This window comes from Lipotes vexillifer, unplaced genomic scaffold (genome assembly GCF_000442215.2).
Source record: "Lipotes vexillifer unplaced genomic scaffold, Lipotes_vexillifer_v1.1 scaffold691, whole genome shotgun sequence".
Lineage (NCBI taxonomy): Eukaryota > Metazoa > Chordata > Mammalia > Artiodactyla > Lipotidae > Lipotes > Lipotes vexillifer.
This window is the reverse complement of record NW_006788040.1, coordinates 4,487,435-4,506,658: the sequence shown is the minus strand read 5'-3', so window position 1 is coordinate 4,506,658 and position 19,224 is coordinate 4,487,435. Positions and strand designations below refer to the sequence as shown.

At 51.6% G+C, this 19,224-nt stretch overlaps 2 protein-coding genes across 4 annotated transcripts in view; both read right to left on the bottom strand.

The window, feature by feature from the left end:
• Window positions 1-1,319: 1,319 nt before the first annotated feature.
• MTFP1 (mitochondrial fission process 1) lies at window positions 1,320-5,031 on the bottom strand. Its single transcript, XM_007461196.1, has 4 exons — window positions 4,858-5,031; window positions 3,966-4,093; window positions 3,360-3,592; window positions 1,320-1,954 (listed from the first exon to the last, which is right to left on the bottom strand). Exons 1-4 carry the CDS (start codon window positions 4,922-4,924, stop codon window positions 1,882-1,884), a joined length of 501 nt encoding a protein of 166 aa, XP_007461258.1. The 5' UTR covers window positions 4,925-5,031; the 3' UTR covers window positions 1,320-1,881.
• A 2,217-nt stretch (window positions 5,032-7,248) lies between these two features.
• Window positions 7,249-19,224, bottom strand: part of SEC14L2 (SEC14 like lipid binding 2) — a 22,486-nt gene continuing 10,510 nt past the window's right edge. Inside the window, exons 3-11 of one of the 3 annotated variants that reach the window (XM_007461194.1) lie at window positions 19,034-19,093; window positions 18,618-18,806; window positions 17,481-17,576; window positions 17,253-17,313; window positions 16,773-16,856; window positions 13,180-13,286; window positions 12,958-13,097; window positions 12,642-12,811; window positions 7,249-7,844 (exon numbers count right to left, since the gene is read on the bottom strand). In XM_007461194.1, coding sequence (XP_007461256.1) covers window positions 7,714-7,844; window positions 12,642-12,811; window positions 12,958-13,097; window positions 13,180-13,286; window positions 16,773-16,856; window positions 17,253-17,313; window positions 17,481-17,576; window positions 18,618-18,806; window positions 19,034-19,093 — 1,038 coding nt within the window. In that variant the 3' untranslated portion in view covers window positions 7,249-7,713. The remainder of the gene's footprint in view (window positions 7,845-12,641; window positions 12,812-12,957; window positions 13,098-13,179; window positions 13,287-16,772; window positions 16,857-17,252; window positions 17,314-17,480; window positions 17,577-18,617; window positions 18,807-19,033; window positions 19,094-19,224) is intronic. The other 2 variants (XM_007461193.1, XM_007461195.1) reach the window with 2 other exon arrangements.

The following is a 19,224-nucleotide window of genomic DNA, read 5'->3' as shown; positions in this document are numbered from 1 at the left end:
TTCAATAATACATATTCTTCTCAATGACCTCGAGGTGGTTTGAACCAGCCAAGGTGGGCAGATTTGGAGGTGCTGCCTCCTTGTGGTAGTCCTGAGCATTGCATGAAGCTGGCCACTGGGGGACCCAACTCCCAGCATGCCCCAGGTCAAAGGACACCAGGCCCCCGGGGTGGGAAAAGACATCTCCCCCCCACCCAATCCCAGCAGGGGTCTGCCTCATCCTCTCAGGCCCCAGGAAAGCAATTTCCTATTACACCCGGCTCTGCCACCTCCGGTCCATTCACCTCTCTGCACCTGTTTCCCACCCATCAAATGGGATAATACGAGTTAGCCTAGTCACTGAAAACTGTCCCTCATCCCCTGCCCAGGAAAGAGACAGGCTGGAGAGAGTGTTTCCCACCTCTACAGGGCTGGGGTGTTTGGGGGAGGCATTCCAGCTCCATGCATGGCCCCCCAGAGTAGAGTTGCAGATAAAATACAGGATGGCCAGTTCAATTTCAATTTCAGATAAACAATGAAGAACTTTTCAGTGCATATATGTTCCATGCAATATTAGGGACATACTTATACTCAAGTACTGCTTGTTGTTTAAATCAAACAAAATTTAATCGCTCATCCTGTTATTTTATTTGCTGTCTGGCAACCCTACCCTGGAGGGTTCAGTGCAGAAGCAGGACTGTGCTGCCTGGCAGAGGCAACTACCCATTCTGTGCCAGCTGCTTTGGACATCCCACTTCAGCTCTCACACGCTGGTTGGGGGAGTCTGTCTTAACCCTGCCTCACCGAGAGGCCACTGAAACTCCCGCTGGCTCAAAGCCACACGGCTGATATGCGCAGGGACCTAGGGGAGAGTTGGGGCTGCAGCTTCCAGGATAGATGCAGGCCCTGGCCATAGGAGCTCACAGAGGGGGAGGCCAAGATCGCTACAGGCTATCAGCACAGTCATGGAGGAAGCCCCGAGGAGGCTCCCAAGCCAGCTCTAGGGAGTCAGAGGCTACCTTGAGGGGGTGAACTAAGGGAAGAGTGAGCTGTAGTCAGGCTCAGGTGGTATCTGCCCAACAGGATCCCCTCCCAGCGGTCTTATTTTAGGAGGCTTGCAGAAAGAGGGCAATGCCTACCCCAAAGGAGACTGGCAGCACCACGGTGGAACCCCAGGCATCTGCAGGGGGGCACTGATGGGTGGGGAGGTACCAGACAGGCCCAGTGCTAGCCACTGTGAGTGATGCATTGCCAGAGACATCGGCCTCCATCTCTGGGGGCCCCCAGCCCTGCTCCCCATCACCACATCCCTGCTCATCCCCAATAGAAAAGGAGAAAACTCAACTTCTTGAGGATTTATTGGACTGGCTGCTGTGCTGCCTTCCAGCCAGACCCCAGCAGCCCCTGCATCAGGAAGGGACTGCCAGAGAATCAGTCCTCAGGGTCCCCACTAGTGTACTCCGGCGTTTCTCCAAGTGCCTGCTGCTCCTCCATCAGCCACACTGCCATGGGGTGACCTGGCCGAGCCGTTGGGAATCCTGTAGGTCCCCAGCTTGCCAAGTGATCCTGGCCATATTCCTTGCCTTGTCTGGGCCTTAGTCTCCTTACCCTCCATGGGAGTATGTTATTGTCCTGTCAAAAGACAGGGCTGGGCCCACTCACAGTCCAGTCCAACTCAGTATCACAGATTCCATGGAAGCAGACGGAGTTCAGGTCCTGTCTGTGAGTCACTGCAGCTGCTGCTCTGAGGTCTTTGTCTCTCAGTTTCTATCCAGCTTAAACCCATTCAGGTGCCAGGGCCTTGGACCCCAGAGAGCTAGGCATCCGCAACCCCTGGCAGGAGGAGGGAGTTGGAACAGAGCAGGGAGTGGGCCAACCCACAGGCCAGGTACTGGGGTGGGGTCAGGAGGAACTGGGCTTCTCCACAGAGGGGTAGAGCTTACGCAGGCTGGAGTCCAGGAGGAAGTCCACTGACCTGTGGGGCAATGGAGGGTCATGAGCAGGCAACCAAGGGGTGCTAATGGGGGAATGGGAGGCAGGAGGTCAGGGCTAGGAAAAGGACTCCTGGATGCAGGACACAAGTGCCATCCTGGTGTCAGCCATCACCCTCTCTTTATTCAGTTGGGGAAACTGAGGCACAGAGAGGGTAAAAGACTCACACAGGACCTCAAGGTCAGCTATGTTCCTGAGAAGAAAGACGACTCCTCCCACTCTATGTTCGTCTAGTTGGGTTGGCCCCATCTCTGGTTCTAAGGGAAGGCATGTGACCCAAGCCAGGCCAATCAGAAAAGGGAAGCTGGTTCAGGGATGGGCACCCAGTCCAGTATGGACCAATGACAGCCTTCCTTGGGATTTTTGCTGTCACTATTAAGAAGCTTCCTATGGGGGGACTTCCCCAGCAGTCCAATGATTAAGACTTCACCTTCCAATGCAGGGGATGCAGGTTTGATCCCTGGTCGGGGAGCTAAGATCCCACAAGCCTTGCGGCCAAAGACCAAAACATAAAAAACATAAAACAGAAGCAATATTGTAACAAATTCAATAAAGACTTTAAAAATGGTCCACATCAAAAAAAATTAAAAGGGCTTCCTTGGTGGCGCCGTGGTTAAGAGTCCACCTGCCGATGTAGGGGACGTGGGTTCGTGCCCCGGTCTGGGAAGATCCCACATGCCGTGGAGTGGCTGGGCCTGTGAGCCATGGCCGCTGAGCCTGCGCGTCCGGAGCCTGTGCTCCGTAACGGGAGAGGCCACACAGTGAGACGCCCACGTACCGCAAAAAAAAATAAATTAAAAAAATTAAAAAAAAGAAGCTTCTTATGGGGCTTGCTAAGCTGGGGGGAGGGGAGCTGGGAGCCATCTCTGTTCCCATGAAGGGAAAGTGGCTGAAGCCAACACGGGGTGGGGTGGGGAGAAGGCCAGCAGAGAGACCCAGACCCCTAATAACATCAGTTGAGTGCTTGGATCCAGCCATGCCTCCAGGTAGCATAACTCTGGACTTTTCGGTTATGTGAAACAATCAATTCCTATTTTACTTAACCCAGTTTCAGTTGGGCTTCTGTCACCAAAACTTCTCAAAACCCATCCCTTCCAGGGTGCACCTGTTCCTGCCTACCTCTGGTGGTTTTCTAACACTGAGTTTTCTTTCTGGGAATTTACTTGTCCTGCATCCCATACTCTCATAGCACCTCCTACCTTTATAGCCAAAGTACCTGCCAGATCATATGACAAGGGCCTAGACTGTCCTTTTCACCTCAGGAGCCCCAAGTGCCAGCCCTGCCTCCGCTAAAACTGTTCTGTGAAAAGTGGATACACCCCCACACCTCTCAAAGGTTATCCCCGCCTGTAGGGTGGATGATCCCTGGGGCTGGGAGGAGCACCCACCTGTCGATGGGGTGGATGATGATGGGGATGGCCAGTAGTCCCAGTGCGGTGGTGGTCCACTTGCGGACAGCCAGAGGCCAGCGGGTGGCAGTGTCCAGGATATAGAGAGAGGCAGCACACACACGGTTGATAGTGAAGCCTGGGATGGCCACAGAGGCCAGAGCCTGCCACACGAAGGTGTCCACCATGGCCACAGTCACCCTGGTGCTGCGGCCTGCCTCAGGGCTCGGCACCTAGCAGGCACAATAGACATTTAATCCAGCAGAGGCAGAGGCGGGAAACCCTGTGGACAGGGGGCATGAGGCTGGACCAGGGAGAGGGAAGTGAAGGGGGTTGGGGACAGAGCCACGCTAGTGTTGGGTTCTGGACTCCACCAATTCAGGGCTGAGGGTGGACTCACTCATATCCAGGACTAGGATATAGACTACGTCACCTGCACTGGGGACAGAGTGCACTATTCTACAAACAGTACTGGGGTGTGGAGTCCACCAGGCCAGGTTGTGGGGACCGGACTGTCCCAGAAGGCCTTAACCACATGCAAGGCTGTGGACTGACCACAAGGGGAGTGGACGGGGGTGGGGGGTTGAGGGGCAGGTTAACACTCACGTCTCTCGCTTTCTTGCCCTTGTCAATGGCATCAGCCAGCACGTAGGAGCTGGACACACCGTAGCTCATCCACACGACAGATGCAGGCACCAGGGAGCGGAAGGCCTCCCCCACCTCATTGGCGTAGCCTGGTGGGGAGGGGATATTTAATTCCTGAGCCTTTGGGTTGTTCCACAAGGGAGCACTGGAGTGAGCTGGTTCTTATCTCATTCTGCTGAGCAGTAGCTGGGTGACCTTAGACAAGTGATTTTACCCCTCTGAGCCTCAGTTTCCCAGCCTATAAAATGGCACTCATGATGCCCACCCCAACTCCCCTCGTGGAAGAGCTGAGCGCAGACACCTTTCTCAACACTCGCCTTCAGAGCCTGGGTTCTAGAAGCATCTGAGCTGATGGGTGAACAGGCAGTGAGAGAGACTAAAGGCAGCCCCACTGACCAGGGGCTCACCATATGCCAGGCCTTTATGTACTTTATCTCATTCTACCCTTACAATAACCACCCAATGAGCGAGACCCTGCGTTCATCCCTTTTTGCTGAGGAGGAAACAGGCTCAGAGCCAGTGAGGAGCCAAGATGGGAGTCCAGATGCCCTGACTCCACAGCCTGTGCCAGGCATGCCAGAGAAGGCGATCCGATCACCCGGTTCCATCCTCCTAGCTGAGCTGCGGCTTCCACCTGGGAGTCTGACCAGCAGAAACCCCGACGGCAGGGCTGGAAATACCAGAGCTGTGTGACCTTGAGCAAGTTCAGAACCCTCTCTGAGCCCAGTCTCTTCCCAGGCTAAATGAGAGCTAATATCCTCCCACCTTCTCCAGGCCCCTGACCGGCGTCTGGCAACCCCTGCTTCCCCAGACACGTGGTGTAGGGGTCGCTGTCCCCCTGCCCCGCGCTCACCCAGGTACCGCACCCACGTGTCCCGGAAAAGGTCGCGCTCGGCCCCCCGCGGAGGCGGCTCGGACATGGCGCTTCCTCCTTGGCCTCAGTCGCTGCAGCGTGTACTACCGCCTCGGCTTCCACCAGCCCTCCCGTTCGCAGCGGCGGGACGGGCCGAGCCGAAGGTCCCCGACTGAAGCACAGATCATGTAGTACCCACCAGCAGGGAGCGTCTGCAAATTCCCCCCGCGCACCGGAGCCCCTCTCCCAGGTTTGAGTTTTACAGCTTAATTTTCTTCACGTTTTCTCTGGAGTCGAGTGGTTGGCGCGATCCTCTTCCAGCACTGGCTGTAGTGTTGGAACCAAAGAGACGGAGGTTCAAATACGGGTTGCTACACTTCTTGGCTCTGTGACCTCAGGCAAGAGCCTGTAACTTCTCTGTGCCTCACTTTATTCATTTGTTAATTGGGGAACAGGACAGGTTCAGTCCTGGGACGGTTTCGAAGATTAATTATACAGTCGTCATTTATTGAGTTTACTACCGGCCAGACCATTGGCTAAAGACTAGATGGATTACTTCTTTAAACCCTCCCACCAGCCTGGGACCCCCCCCCCCCATTTTACCGATGAGTAATAGAGACACAGGAAAAATATTAATAGGTCACTTTCCCAGGACATATAACTGCTGAGTAGTGAGGCCAGCATTTGACTCCAGGCAGTGCAGCTCCAGTTCCCATGCTCCTAAGGTGAGCTGAGTAAATGAGGCTGGGGGAGTGAATGGTGAGAACCCTGGTGATGTGGATGCTTGGACTCTTAGGAGTCCCTACCCCATGCTCATCTATCAAGCACTGAAGTCTAACTGGACCGAGCCTCTTCGGGGCAGGACCAGGAATGAACGAATGAGGCCAGGGAAACGGGGTTGGGGTACAAGACTTCAGGGAAATGAGAACAGAATGAGAGGACGTGGGGTTATTGATTACTAAAGAGGAAACTTCCCCTGCTGCACCTCAGTTTACCCATGTGAGGAATAAGTGCACTTCACTAAAGCTCTGTGAATCCTTTGGGGGTACCAGCGAGCAAAGGCCCAGCCTTTAAAGACAGGCAGTCCTGGGTTCAAATGCTAGTTGTGCCGCCTATGAACTGTCAGCCACGTCTGTAAGAAACAAGAGTAGCCAAAATTTACTGAGCGTACACTTGTACCAGGCTTTCTAAGCGCTCTGAATGTATTATTTCCTTGAATCCTTGCAATAAGGCGATAAACACAGGGCTGTTGCCTGGTACCCAGGAGGCGCTCATTAAAGAATTAGCTTTATTATCATCAAATAAAGGTCACAGCCTCCCTGTTGAGGTCCCTGGTTTCAGCCCTGGGAGTCTTCATCATTGTAGGATCATGTAGGGCAGGCAGGTCAGCTGTGATCTCGCAGGAAGCTGGGATCGCGACTCAGTGATCCTCAACCCCAGAAACACTGGCAGTGCCTGCGCGGAATTAGGAGACGGTCCCTAAAGCCACGTGATCGTCGCTTCTCCGTGACCCTCCCAATCCAGGCCCACCGCAGGCGCCGCGCGCGCTTGCCAGACCCGCACTATTTGGCGCGCTCTGAGAAGCCCGAGTTGGGCGGGGCCTCCGTCCTGACCGTGAAGATGGTCAGGTGCACCCTTAGTGCCCTTAGCAAAAATGGCGGAAGACGGCCCACCGGCTGGGCCAATCAGGGGGCGAGCAGGCCGTCAGGACGCCGTCAGCGCACGGAAGGAGACGAACAGATGGCTTCTGCGCATGCGCTCCGCTTATTGAAGTGGAGAAGCTGGCACCCCGCGGCGGAAGTTTGCGTGTGTGAGTAACTGTGAGGAGCAAGGCGGAGGGCACTGACTTCCACGCCCTGCGCGCTGAATGTTCTTTATTCATTGGTTACTTTTCCTAACAGAGCGCTGTAAACCAAGGTCAGGATATCCTCCTGAGGGGGTCTGGCTGGGACCCATGCGGCCTCTGGCCCTCCTGTCAGTGCCAGCCTTGCCCCTGACTCCTGCTCCCTCAGCTTGGCCAGACCATCTCCCCAGGATGGGTCAGGGCCTGGGTTTCTGAGGGGTGGAAGCTTCAGGACTCACACCCACCGCCAGCCTCCCTGGCCCTTCACGGAGCTGGGATCCCTGGAGGTAACTTCCCTGTGCTTTGTTTGCACTGAAGGACAGTGGCAGGGTACCAAAGCTCACTGTCCCAGGAAGCTCTGAGTCACTGACAATCATTAGTAATTAAAGAGGCAGCCAGTGGGACCCAGGAACTGCTGGATTCCTCGAGGTGAGGGAGAGGGCTGCCTGTCTACCCTTGAAAGGGAAGACCTATGCTGACTTGGGCCCCCTCCCAAGACTTGGGAAAAGCCAAAAGATCCTAGCCTCGGTAGAAAGTTCAGAAGAGCCTCAGACCCCCACCATAACTCTAGCAACCGGCTACCTTGCTATTCCTCATTATGATCTAGACTTACATGTTCATTTGGGATCAAGTTCCTCCCCTGCAGCTGGCTTCCCTGAAGTGTTAGGTCTCAATCTCTCCCCTTTTTCCTAATTTCCTCCCTGCCACCCCATGGTACCCCTCTTCCTGTCTCATCTGCCACCGGACAGGTGAAGTTGGCACAGCTTATAAGACAGATGCTGTCACGGTGCCCAGCCCCTGGGGACTCCTTAGTAATTTGAGAGGCAAGGAGGCCCACTCCAGCTAGTCTCCCTCTTCCTAATTCTGAAATGAAGGCTCCCCAGATCCAGCCGCGAGGTCTTTCTTCTAGCCCAGTTTCTTTGGGCGTCAGAGTGCTGGGAAAATGACTGCTACAAGGGATAGAAACTGACAGGGAGATGCTGAGGGAGCCAGGCCTGCTGTGGGAGGAGGTGTTACTTTGGGGTAACTGCCCCCAGCTGTTTCATCTTCTCTTCTGAGGCTTTGTCTGGAAGCAGGACCTCCACGGTGAAACTGACCTTCTTTGCATGAATGAAGCTGTAGGTGTTGTCAAACCGCAGGACATCTGAGAGGAGGGAAAAAAACAGACATTCAGGCAATTCTGACAAAGAGCTTAGACACAGTGATTTTGGTTGACTGAGCAAGACAGTGTGGTAGGTAATGAGGCTGAAGGTAGCATAAGCAATGGTCCTTCACCTTCTGAAACCTAGTCTAGCTGGGTTACAATATGTTCATGAAGAGAAAAATATATAAGACAGAACATGCCAAGTGCCAGATGAGTGGCAGAGGCAGTCACGTCTGTAACAGCTTGGAACGAGGGGGCCCTGTAGACTGAAATCATGTGAAAGGCTTTTTAAAGGAGTTAGAGCTTGAACTGGGTCTTGAAAGGAGGAAGTAGAATTAGTTGCAGCAGTAGTTGTAATAATAATAATAGTAATGGTAACAACAGCTATTTATGTGACTCAATACTGGTATGGCAGTCTATATATATTATTCACAATAACTCTTGAGTTCAGCATTAGTACTGTGTTATATAAAAAGAAAGTCACTGTGTCACACAGTGAGGAAGGGATGGAGCTGGAATTTCCCTCTGGCCTGCATTGCTGCCTGACTTGGGCCCTAGAAAGCCTAATCCTGTTCAGTTTCTGACAAAAGGTAAAATATGCAAACTTTTTTTTTTTTTAAAGAAGATGTTGGGGGTAGGAGTTTTGTAATTTATTTATTTATTTTTGCTGTGTTGGGTCTTCGTTTCTGTGCGAGGGCTTTCTCTAGTTGTGGCAAGCGGGGGCCACTCTTCATCGCGGTGCGCGGGCCTCTCACTATCGCGGCCTCTCTTGTTGCGGAGCACAGGCTCCAGATGCGCAGGCTCAGTAGTTGTGGCTCATGGGCCTAGTTGCTCCGCGGCATGTGGGATCCTCCCAGACCAGGGCTCGAACCCGTGTCCCCTGCATTAGCAGGCAGATTCTCAACCACTGTGCCACCAGGGAAGCCCAAAATATGCAAACTTTGAACCAGAAACTTATCCCACAGAAAGATAAATGGATGCTCAATGCACCCCTATTTGTAGTAATAAAAGATGAGGAAAACTAAAATGTTCAAAGAAGAATTGCTTTAAAAGTTTTTATTGAAATACTATTCTGTATAAAAAGAAAGAGGTGAGCTTCATAGAAGTGACTGGGGAAACTAGTGACAATACATCCTTAGGCTAAAAAAAGCAAGTTACAGAACAATTTGTAAGCCATTTCTAACATTTTTGTTAATATATGTAAAAAAAATTCTTTTTGGCTTTGTTACTTGGTCTACCTACATTGACAAGTTTTACAATTTCAAAATTCCTTCAAATAGACACTGAATAACATATATAATTCCTATGAATGTATATGGGTGGGCACATGTCCTGTATATTATGGAAACACATAATGCTTCTAAAGGGATGGAAAATATTTGGTAGGATAATACACAAGATCTGTTAGTGGTTTCCTCTGGGGAGAGAAAATCGGCATGCAGTTGGCAGAAAAGGCTTCCAACCTTTGGCCAAGGAACAGACTGCTTTTAATCTAACCCTTCTTTTTTTGAGAAGTTTTTCCATTCCAGTCAAACACCTCTTCCAAAGAACAGAGTGGGAAAACAAAAACACTAGCTCTGCCCCTTCCCTATCCTGGTCTTCTCTAACTTTTCCCAGCCAAAAAAACCCTGTGCATGTAATCCTGAGATTTAACCTTTCCCCTTTTCTGCCCCTGGATTAAATGCGTAGTTTTAGACTGAGGGTAGACACACCACTCACCCTTTTCTTCATGGTGTGAAGTGAGTGACAGTCATTGATTTTCTCTCTGAGCCAGAGGTCTTTCAGGACCAGTGGTGCCTCTGGAAAGAGGGAAGCTTCCTCTCTGACCTGGATGACAGAGCCTTAGCAACCAGAGTCAGTCATGCTAGAGAAGAAGTCTTTGAGCTCCTTGGACCAAGCATCAGGATTGAGATGACTCTGCCTAGCATGATGTTCTGCCCTCAGAAACAAGGGGCTGTTGTGACGCCCAGGCCTGAGGGAAGTGGTTCATTTTGACACTAATCATGTACTCATAGACCTGTAGAGGCCCCAGAGGTCCTCCAGGCTAGGGCTCCTTCACTTTTGCTGGGGAACTGACCCCCCTGAGAATCTGATGAAAGCATACAATTTCAGATCCCATGGAGCCCATCATGGACCCTCTGGGGCAGTGGTTCCCAATGGGAAAGTTACCATTCTGAAGAGAGGAGGAGCTGGGGGTAACTGTGCCCTCTCATTTATGTATTGAGAAAACATATATATTCTTAGTGTCCTTTTATTTATCTTTTATATTCCAGATAGGAGAGTATATTGACTTTTTAATTATGTGTGTAGGTGGTTATAATATCTATGAATTTCATTTCAGAGTAGTAAAGGGGACATTAGACACCACTTATTATAAAAGGGAGGTGTTTGGTCTTTAAAGATTTAGAATCACTGTCTTTAAAGATCTAAATCATTAAAGATTTAGAATCATAGACCCCAGATTAAGATCTGCTCTAGCCTACTCCCCTCATTTTAAGGAAAAAGAGAGCAAAATCTAATTAGAGACACTCAGAGAGTTACTGGCAAAGCTGGACTCAGAAACCGGGTCTTCTGGTGCCTAGAGGGGCTGTTTAACCTTCCTACAGTGCTTCAGCTCTTCTAGACCACATTGCGTGCTCCAGATCTTTTTTTCTGAATCTTTTTCTTTCCTAGAAGAGTACTCTACACTCAGGACCTCAGGAAATATTAGTTGGGAGAAAAAAAAGTGGAATCTCCCAGTCAAGGCCCCACAGGCAGATAAACATTCCATCTGGGAATGTATCCAAGGGGAACTATAATTTGGGATTTGCAAACCTATGCCTGATTATGTTAAAGGGTTCATGGTACTACAGAGAGGTAGTGGGCAGCGCTGGAAAACGGTTTGGGCTCTGCTGAGTTTGGGTAAATTACTTCCCAGGTCTGGGACCCCACCCTCTCCTCTGTCACACGATCATCTCTAGGGTAGTCTATGGTCACGAGATCCTGTACCGGGACTCTAGGATTCTCTCCTGTCTCCGTTTCTTGGTGTCTGTGCAGGCTACGGTGTGGGAGAGATAACATCCCCTCTCTATACCTCAGCTTCCCTGTCCTTTAAAAGAGAAATTCAAGCTTATATGTACAAAATGCTTTATGCTCTGAGGATGACAGTGTCTGGGCTGGTGCTAAGCCTTGTTCTTGATGAAGCACACAGTATACCGCCTTCTCCCTCAGGACCCGGCAGCTCGCTAACAAGAATACTTCTCCTCCCTGGGGAGCCAGACCACAGAGTGTATGTGAGGAGGGGGCGGTGGAGACTGAGGTTGCTTGGGCTGTGGGGGAGGACACAGGATCTGAGGTTGGGGCAATGGTGTGGACAAGTACAGAGGCCAAGACATCTGTGGGGCTAGTTCAGACTTCTGGCAGTGCTGCCATGAAAATAGGGCGCAGGGCTTCTGCCATCTCTGGCACTATCTCCCCAGTGGCCCTTCTCCCCCAGGTTTTGCCCTAATGATAATAATGGTGGCCACAGTGCGCTGAGTGTTGCGTGGCAGGCATTACGCTAACTGCTGCACAGACCTGATCGCATTTCATCATCAGGTGTCCCTATGAGGTAGAGAATTTGATCCCCATTGTAGCAATCAGGAAACTGAAGCTCAGGGAGGCCAAGTCACTTGCCTAAGGACTAGTCAGTGGTCAAGTCCATCTCAGCTTGATGACAAAGCCCTTGCTATCACTGATTTTCCATGCCTGGCCTCTTGGCCCAGACAGAGAGGAAACTGGAGATTTGATGGGGGTTTTGTGTGTGTGTGTATGTGATTTTTCTGCTTATAAATGTAGTACATGTTCTTTGTAACATAAACTGTATTTGCAGGGCCAGTATAAAGAAACGAAAGCCCTCTATAAGCTTCCTGCCACCATTAGCGTTAGCAGAGTCCCCAGAATTCTTTTTTTCTTTTTTTTTTGATAGGTAAGAAGTGAATTTATTTAGAGAAACACACTCCACAGACGGAGTGTGGGCCATCTCAGAAGGTGAAAGCGGCCAACCCCAGAATTCTTTTGACCTTTTTTAGCCGAAGTGAGTATACACCATATATGCTAATTCTCATGCTTTATTGTTTTTTAACATGTATCAGATATCTTATATGTCAGTTTATTCTCTTTAATGTGCATATGATATTCCATTATATGGATGGACCATAATTTATTTAACAAGACCTTCTTAAGGCCATTTAGTTATATTGTCAGTTTCCCAAACTGCTAGGAACACCCATGTACCTATATCTTTGTGTCTTTGTGTAAATATTTCTGTACAATAAATTTCCAAAGGTAGAATTGCTGAGTCAAAGGGAATTTAATTGATATTGCAAAGCTAAGTGAGGTTAAACACCTTTTCAAATGCTTATTTGCCATTCTTATTCCTCTTGGGTAAACTTCCTGTTCATGTTCTGTGGCCATTTTTTGATCAACTTGGAGATGAGTGAAGTTCAGCAGAGTCAAGGCTAGGTTTGTCAGCACTCTGCTCACCCTGTGATCCGTACACCTACATAACGCGTTCTGCCTCTCTGATGTCTGGGGAAGGCGCATCCCCAGGAAATGTCTAATGGCAGTCACAGCCCCAGTTACACCTGGACCAGGTCACCTTGAGCCTGTCATCTCACCTCTCCAGGCCTAGGTTTCCTCACCTATGCAAGAAAGGTTGAAACTGATGGAGCTCCACTTCTAGTTCTAACAGTGTGAGAACTTAAATCCATGGAGAAAGAGGGACCTCCCGGGAAAACAGCTAGAGCAGGGGCTTCGAGCCAAGACAGAGAGACTTACAGATGCCAGGATCGCTGCAGGTGAGGGTCCCATCCTCAGGGACCAGGTGGGCATTGTACCTTTGGTTGGCCAGCACCTCTGTCATCTCCCCTGCCCTCTGCCGCTCCCCCATTTTGGTCTTCAGGAAAATCCCAAAACCGATGTCCGAACCATCCGACATGAACTGCCACCTGCAGGGGACACCACCCACTTAGACATGGTTCCGTCTGCATGTGCCCTCTCTGGGGTCCTACCACCGGGGCTTCTCCCACCCCAGCCCACCGCCAGCACCTACGGCCAGAAGGCTCAGGTCTCCTGCAAGGGTCCAGAACCCTACCTGAGGACGCAGCCTGGAAAGAGAATTTCATACTCCACTTGGTGGGAGGAGCCCCGGGAAATCTGCACACTGTGTTCGTACTGCTGCTTCACCTGGTCTCGCACGTAATACTTCTTGGGGATGTCACCCCCATAGTTGATCTAGAAGCAGAGCACGGAGTGAGCTGGAATGTGCATTTTAGCCAGGCGTCCCTGGTCACCTCCGGCCCCTGGCAGCCCATACCTTGGATTTACACTTGGGGTCTCCATCAGGGTCAGTCATGGTGCCCCCATACTCCACAGGCAGCTGGTCAGGGCTGACATATTTCAGTAAAACCTCCTTCCAGTTTGCTGGCAGGAGAGGGAAGGAAGGAGAAAAAAGGATCACCACCAGGGCAGGATTTCATCACAGCCCTGGCAGTCTACACAAAAGAGGCAGAAAAAACCTGCCTGCCCCTGCACACAAAACATGGGCATTGGGAGCACAGGACGTGCGCACAGCTCTGCAGGGGGTTCAAGAGGAGCTGTCACCCAGATGACTGCCCTGTTCTGGACCAGGAAGTAGGAGACAGAGGTCCTGTCCCCACTGCCTCTGGCCAGCGAAGTGACCTGAGGCAAATAAATCACTTCATTCTGAGCCTAGTTCCTCCTGCCCTGCAAGGTTATGGTAGGAGTGAAGTGAACTAAGTACTTGAGAGGGTGTTTGTTGTAAACTGTAAAATGCCCTACCTGTATGAGAGTGTATTATCACTCCCAGGAAGAGGGGATACAAATATCTGAAGTGCAAGCAGGAGGGAACAAAGAAAGGAGGGGAGGGCATTCCACACAGAGGGAACAGCACATGTGGCAGGCAGGAGGGCAGTCAACATGATCTGCCCTAGTTAGACTGAGCGTGAGGGCATGACCACTGTCACCTAGTGTGCTCACTCGTGATTTATTGAATGAATGCATCACTGTAGAGTGACCCCTTAAATGGGCTCCCTTGGCTTTACCCCAGCCACAGTTTCACTTCTCTTGTTTTGTAGGCTGTTTGGCTACCGGTGATTTGGTTTTTTTTTTTTTTTTTTTTAAATAACCAAGCCCTTTCCTGACTAGGAGAGTTTGCCTCAAGTGCAACCAAGGCTGAGATCCATTTCTCTGCCAAATTCCTAAACAAGTATCAGCCAAGGACAATACTTTGATACTGGATGGAAACCTTTCCATGCTGACGACAGAGACCAGATATAGGGAGCAGCTCCAGGTCACAGGGTACCACCGAGCATCCTCTGTGGCTGGTGCTGCCCGTAAACCCACAGGGATGGTCCAGGGTCTCCCAGCCTTCAGATTTCTACGGACTTGAGGTCATGCAACTCTAGGGGTGCTTTAATCTGTGCTGAGTACCAGTGACCAGCCCAGGGTGAATTTCTCCCCTCCTCTAAGATCCTGTACCTTCCCAGCCCGAGGCGGGTTTGGTTGAAAGGGTTTCAGGTGTGGGTGGGGGAACTGACTGAACCTCCTCTGCAGCCCCGCTGCCAGGAAACCGAACTGGCTCATGCTCATGGTGGGTGGCAACCACAGAAAAGCCAAAAATCATTAGAGCCTTTTCCTCAGACTTTGTGTTTCTTCACCCAGTTCAGCTGGAGGGTTGGAATAAGGCCAGGAGGATTCTTCCCATCTCACAGAGAGGAACTGAGGCTACAAGGACAGAATTTGTTGCACTAGAGCCATGACCAGCACCCAGAAGTCCTGTGCTTTCCAGGCTGCTTTGCACCACACCCAGGCTCAGCACACATTTGGAAAACCTCCACTTTCAATGTGGTGCCTGAAGGTGAACATTCAGAAACCTTCAGAATTCCCTACCCCGAGTTCAACTCCACAGGTGGCATTAAGCAGTCCACGAGCCAGTCCCAATCTCCCTTTCTAGGCTTTTCTCCCACCACCCCACATCACGCTCCAGCCAAACTCGACTCCTGCCTGTCCCTGGCTGGCTTGACAGGTTCCCATGGGTCTTCCTTGCTGGCTTCCCCTCGTCCCCTGATGTTCTCCTGCTGCCCTGCCTATCCAGTGTCCGTCTGCCCGCTTCCCCGCCAACCTCGCAATCGCTTCTTCACTCCCTGGTGGGCTCCTCTTTCTCTTCATGCCCTTGAGCCTGAATATTCCCCAGGCTTCAGCCTCTGTTCTGTGGGCAGTCTTACCTCCTCTCAAGGCTTTAGCTGCTGTCTCTATCTAAAACTCCAAATCTCCAGACTGGAGTTTGCCGCTAAGCTTCAGGCCCAGGCATCCCCAACATATGTACATCTCACAGACTCCTAGAACTCAACTTCAAGCCTTTCCTTCTGACTGTATTATTCCCCAGTGGAACTAACTGCATCAGAATGACTGCAATGCTGTCACTCATGCCAGATACCAGGGAGCCATTCTAGATTTCTCTTCCTCCCTTCCTACATCCAGTCAATTGAGTTCTGCTGTTCCACTTCCTACGGAAGTCTGAAATCCACCCTCTCCTCTCCGTCCCTACAGCCCCCACCCTGGCTCAGGCTTGCAACACCTGGTGCGTGGGCTGTGGCCACGGTATACAAACTGGTATCTGTCCTGAGAATCAGGTCCTGGTACCCCACCCCCTGCCCCGGCTCAGGAACTCCTCTCTGGTGCCCAGTGGCCTGTGGAGTCATGTCCCAGCTTCCCGACACAGTGCCCTGGATTCTCTGTGACCCAGCTCCTGGCACCTGGCTCCCTCTCCACATCATCTCTTGCACACCCTGCCGTGCGCCCTCTTCAGCTGCCCGTGCCATGGTGTGTAAGGTCTTTGCTCATTGTTCTTCTTTCTGCCCAACAGCTTCCTGCCTTGCTTCACCTGGCTACCCTACTCATTCCATAGCTCGCAGCTGAGGTAGGCATCGCCCCTCCCCAGGCTGGGCGGGGTGAGCGCCCCTGCTCAGTGTTCCCATGGGCTTTTCAACTCCTTTTACACGTGACATCTCGCGCTGATATACATCTGTTTGTGTCTCCCTTCTCCGAGAGGTCACAAGCTCTTCAAGGGACTCTGTCTTACCTTTGTGGCCTTGACACCTACCTAGTCTAGGGCCGGGCACACAGCAGGTGCCCATCCAATGAATCCATGCGTACTTGCCCTCAACTGAAAGCAACCTCTGCTCCTGTGACCTCCCTTCTCTGCCGCATCTATGCCTTTTCTTTCTTTCTTTCTTTTTTTTAAAGGAATTTTATTTATTTTTTGGCTGCATTGGGTCTTTCTTACTGCACATGGGCTTTCTCTAGTTGCGGTGAGCAGAGGCTACTCTTCGTTGCAGTGCGCGGGCTTCTCATTGTGGTGGCTTCTCTTGTTGCGGAGCATGGGCTCTAGGCACGCGGGCTTCAGTAGTTGTGGCACGCAGGCTCAGTAGTTGTGGCTCACAGGCTCTAGAGCACAGGCTCAGTAGTTGTGGTGCACGGGCTTAGTTGCTCCATGGCATGTGGGATCTTCCTGGACCAGGCCTCGAACCCATGTCCCCTGCATTGGCAGGTGGATTCTTAACCACTGTGCCACCAGGGAAGTCCATCTATGCCTTTTCTAGTTTGTGTCCTAGCTTTCTCTTAAAGTCTCCTGTTTCACTGCAAGCTTATTGAGGACAAGGACTGGCATTCCATTCATCTTTGAATTTCCCCAGAGTGTCTGAGAGAAAGAGTTCTTAGGAAAACAGACAGGAAGCCCCTTGCTCGGGCCCAGCCTGCTCCTGGGTCCCACTGCTCCCAAACCAGCAGAGGGAGCCTTCGCCCCGGCAGCTCTGGCTGTACCTCTAACGCCATCCGCAGCGGGGCTGCAGCCATGCAGAGGAGTGGAGGAGAGTCTGGGCTACTCACCCCCCAGGACCATGATCTTCTTACGAGTGTCCTCACTCAGGAAGGGTTTGATGAGGTTATAGGCCACAGGAAACAGCTTGGGGGCTGGAACAGAGACCAGGCCATGTGAAGCCAGGAGCAGTCCCCACTCTGTCCCTAACAGTGTCCACCATAGCCCCCAGTGTCTGGCCATGCACTCCCTGGTGCTGTGGGGCCCGCACAGGCAGCCCTATGTGAGGCTCGGCTTTCCTGTCTGTACAGGGGGGATGGTCTTCCTTTCTCATGGGGCTGGGTGGCTCGAAGGAGGTAACGAATACTAAAAGCTTTGTGAATTATAAAGTGGTCTGCGTACATCACGGGTCGGTCTTCTGAACAGGTCCTAAGACCCCACCCTCCACCCCCGACTTTGGCTCACTCTATTTCACTCTCCTTAATCTATCCCAGTAATATTTTTGGCCCCTCTTTCCCATTGGGCTTCATCACAGGTAGTTGCCAACTTACCTTTAATAACAAAAAGACGCTTCAGTGTTTCGGGGTAATTTTCCTCAAACATGCAGAGAAACTGTGGAAAGAATCCAGTGGGCTCAGAACTCTATGCCAGGGAGGGAGGCCCTTCTTCCTCTGGCTTCCCCCACCCCACAGGGCCTCCTAGCAGAGGGACCCACCCTCCCAACCCACCCCACGACCCTCACCTCTCACCCTCCACCACCCCTGAGCCCTGGCCTTCACCTCTCCATAGGCCTCCACAGCTGGCTTCCAGAGATGTTTGAGACCAAGCCCCTCACAGTCATAAATCAGGGTGATGGTCTCTATCTTGTTCCCCGTCTGCAGGGGACAGAGGAACAGAAAGTCACATCAGGCTGCCCCCCACACAACACACACACAGAAGCCCACCCCGGTTCAGGGAAAGTGCTGATTGTACCCTGCACCCATACTGCAACCAGATCCGGCAGGGCCGTACCTAGGGTTTTCCAAATCGAGATAATTACCCCAGGCCGGAATTGTGGCCTAGACAAGTCACCCTTCCCATTTAGATCTCCGTGTTCTCATCCAGTAAACAACTGGGGTGAACTTAGATTACATCTGAAGTCGCTTCTGTTCTGCAGTTTGACCCAGTGGCCCCCCTCATCCTCTGCACCCCGTGAAGCCACTCATCTCGCAGGCACAGATGCTCTCTGTCCAACCTAAGCCCTTAAGGTGCATCTCTAACGCTTCTCTGCATGCCCAGCCCCACAGGGCCTCTGCGCACACTAGGTTCTCAGTGAATGTGGATGACACTGTTGAAATGTCCCCAAACGTATCACATGGTCTCACTGGATCTTTACAACTGCTGAGGAGGAGGGCAGGGGAAAGGACCATGGCAGCTCCACCTCGCTCTTCAGTCTTTTTCCAGTAAGAGAATCAGCTGTCCTTAGCTTTGTCTGAATTCAGAGTTAGGGAAGCACAGAATCTGAGCTCACTGACACCAGCGGCACCCAAATACTTGTCCAAGGATAGGGTGGTTCCTGACAAGGATTCCTCTGGTGCCCAGATAACAGAAGAAAAGTAATGATAACGTAGCATGTTTTCTATGAAGCTAAACTTTACTAAATTAAAGGACGGCCCTTTATTCTGAGACAATGCCATCCCTACAGTTTGGTGGGTTAATTATGGCAATAATAGCTGGTTAGTGTTTTCTAAGTCCTTACTTGGAAAAATAAAAATTCGGTAACATAGATCAGTCCCTAAAACTTCGCAATTTCACTGGTCTATGAAATCTAAACATCAGGGCCTAAAGCTGCCCTTAAAGCCACGTGTGACACCCACAGTTCTGCGTGACCACCTCCACCAGGCATAGCTCCTCTTCAGACGTGCTGCTCCCCTCACCTTTTCGGTCTGGCAGGTGCACTCCCGCAGAAGCAGCTCGCAGTCCCGCATCTTGGTCTTGACCAAGTCCTGTTTGGTGGCTGAGAGGAGCAGACCCTTGGCATCCAGAGGTCCAATGATGTCGTACCAGATGGGGCAGCCATCCAGGTCGTAGCCACACATGCCCCCTGAGAGATACTGTTGGACCACCTGGGCCCAGACAGAGATGGGGGCGCCTGGTCAGCAGGCCCCGGGCAGCCACACCTTCCCGGTGTGCAGGGCCTTCCTCTGGGTTCATCCGCCCCTGGGTGCCAATGGATACTCATTCAGTGACTTGGCATTGTCAGACCTTTCCTCTGAGGGTCCCAGTCCCCCAGGATACAGATCATGGGTCTAACAGACATCACGTGGTGTGGGGCGGGATAATCTGTTCTCACCTCTGGAGGCTGCCAGCTCATGATGTTGTCAATGTCCTTTTGCTTTCGGACCTCCACATGCTGCAAACACACGAGGGCTTTAAAAAAGCAGGGCGGGGAGGGGGTGGTCCTTAACAGGCATCTAGCAATGGGTGACAGCACGAACAGACCACCGGACCACAGGTAAGTCACGAGAAGGCAACCAGCAGGAA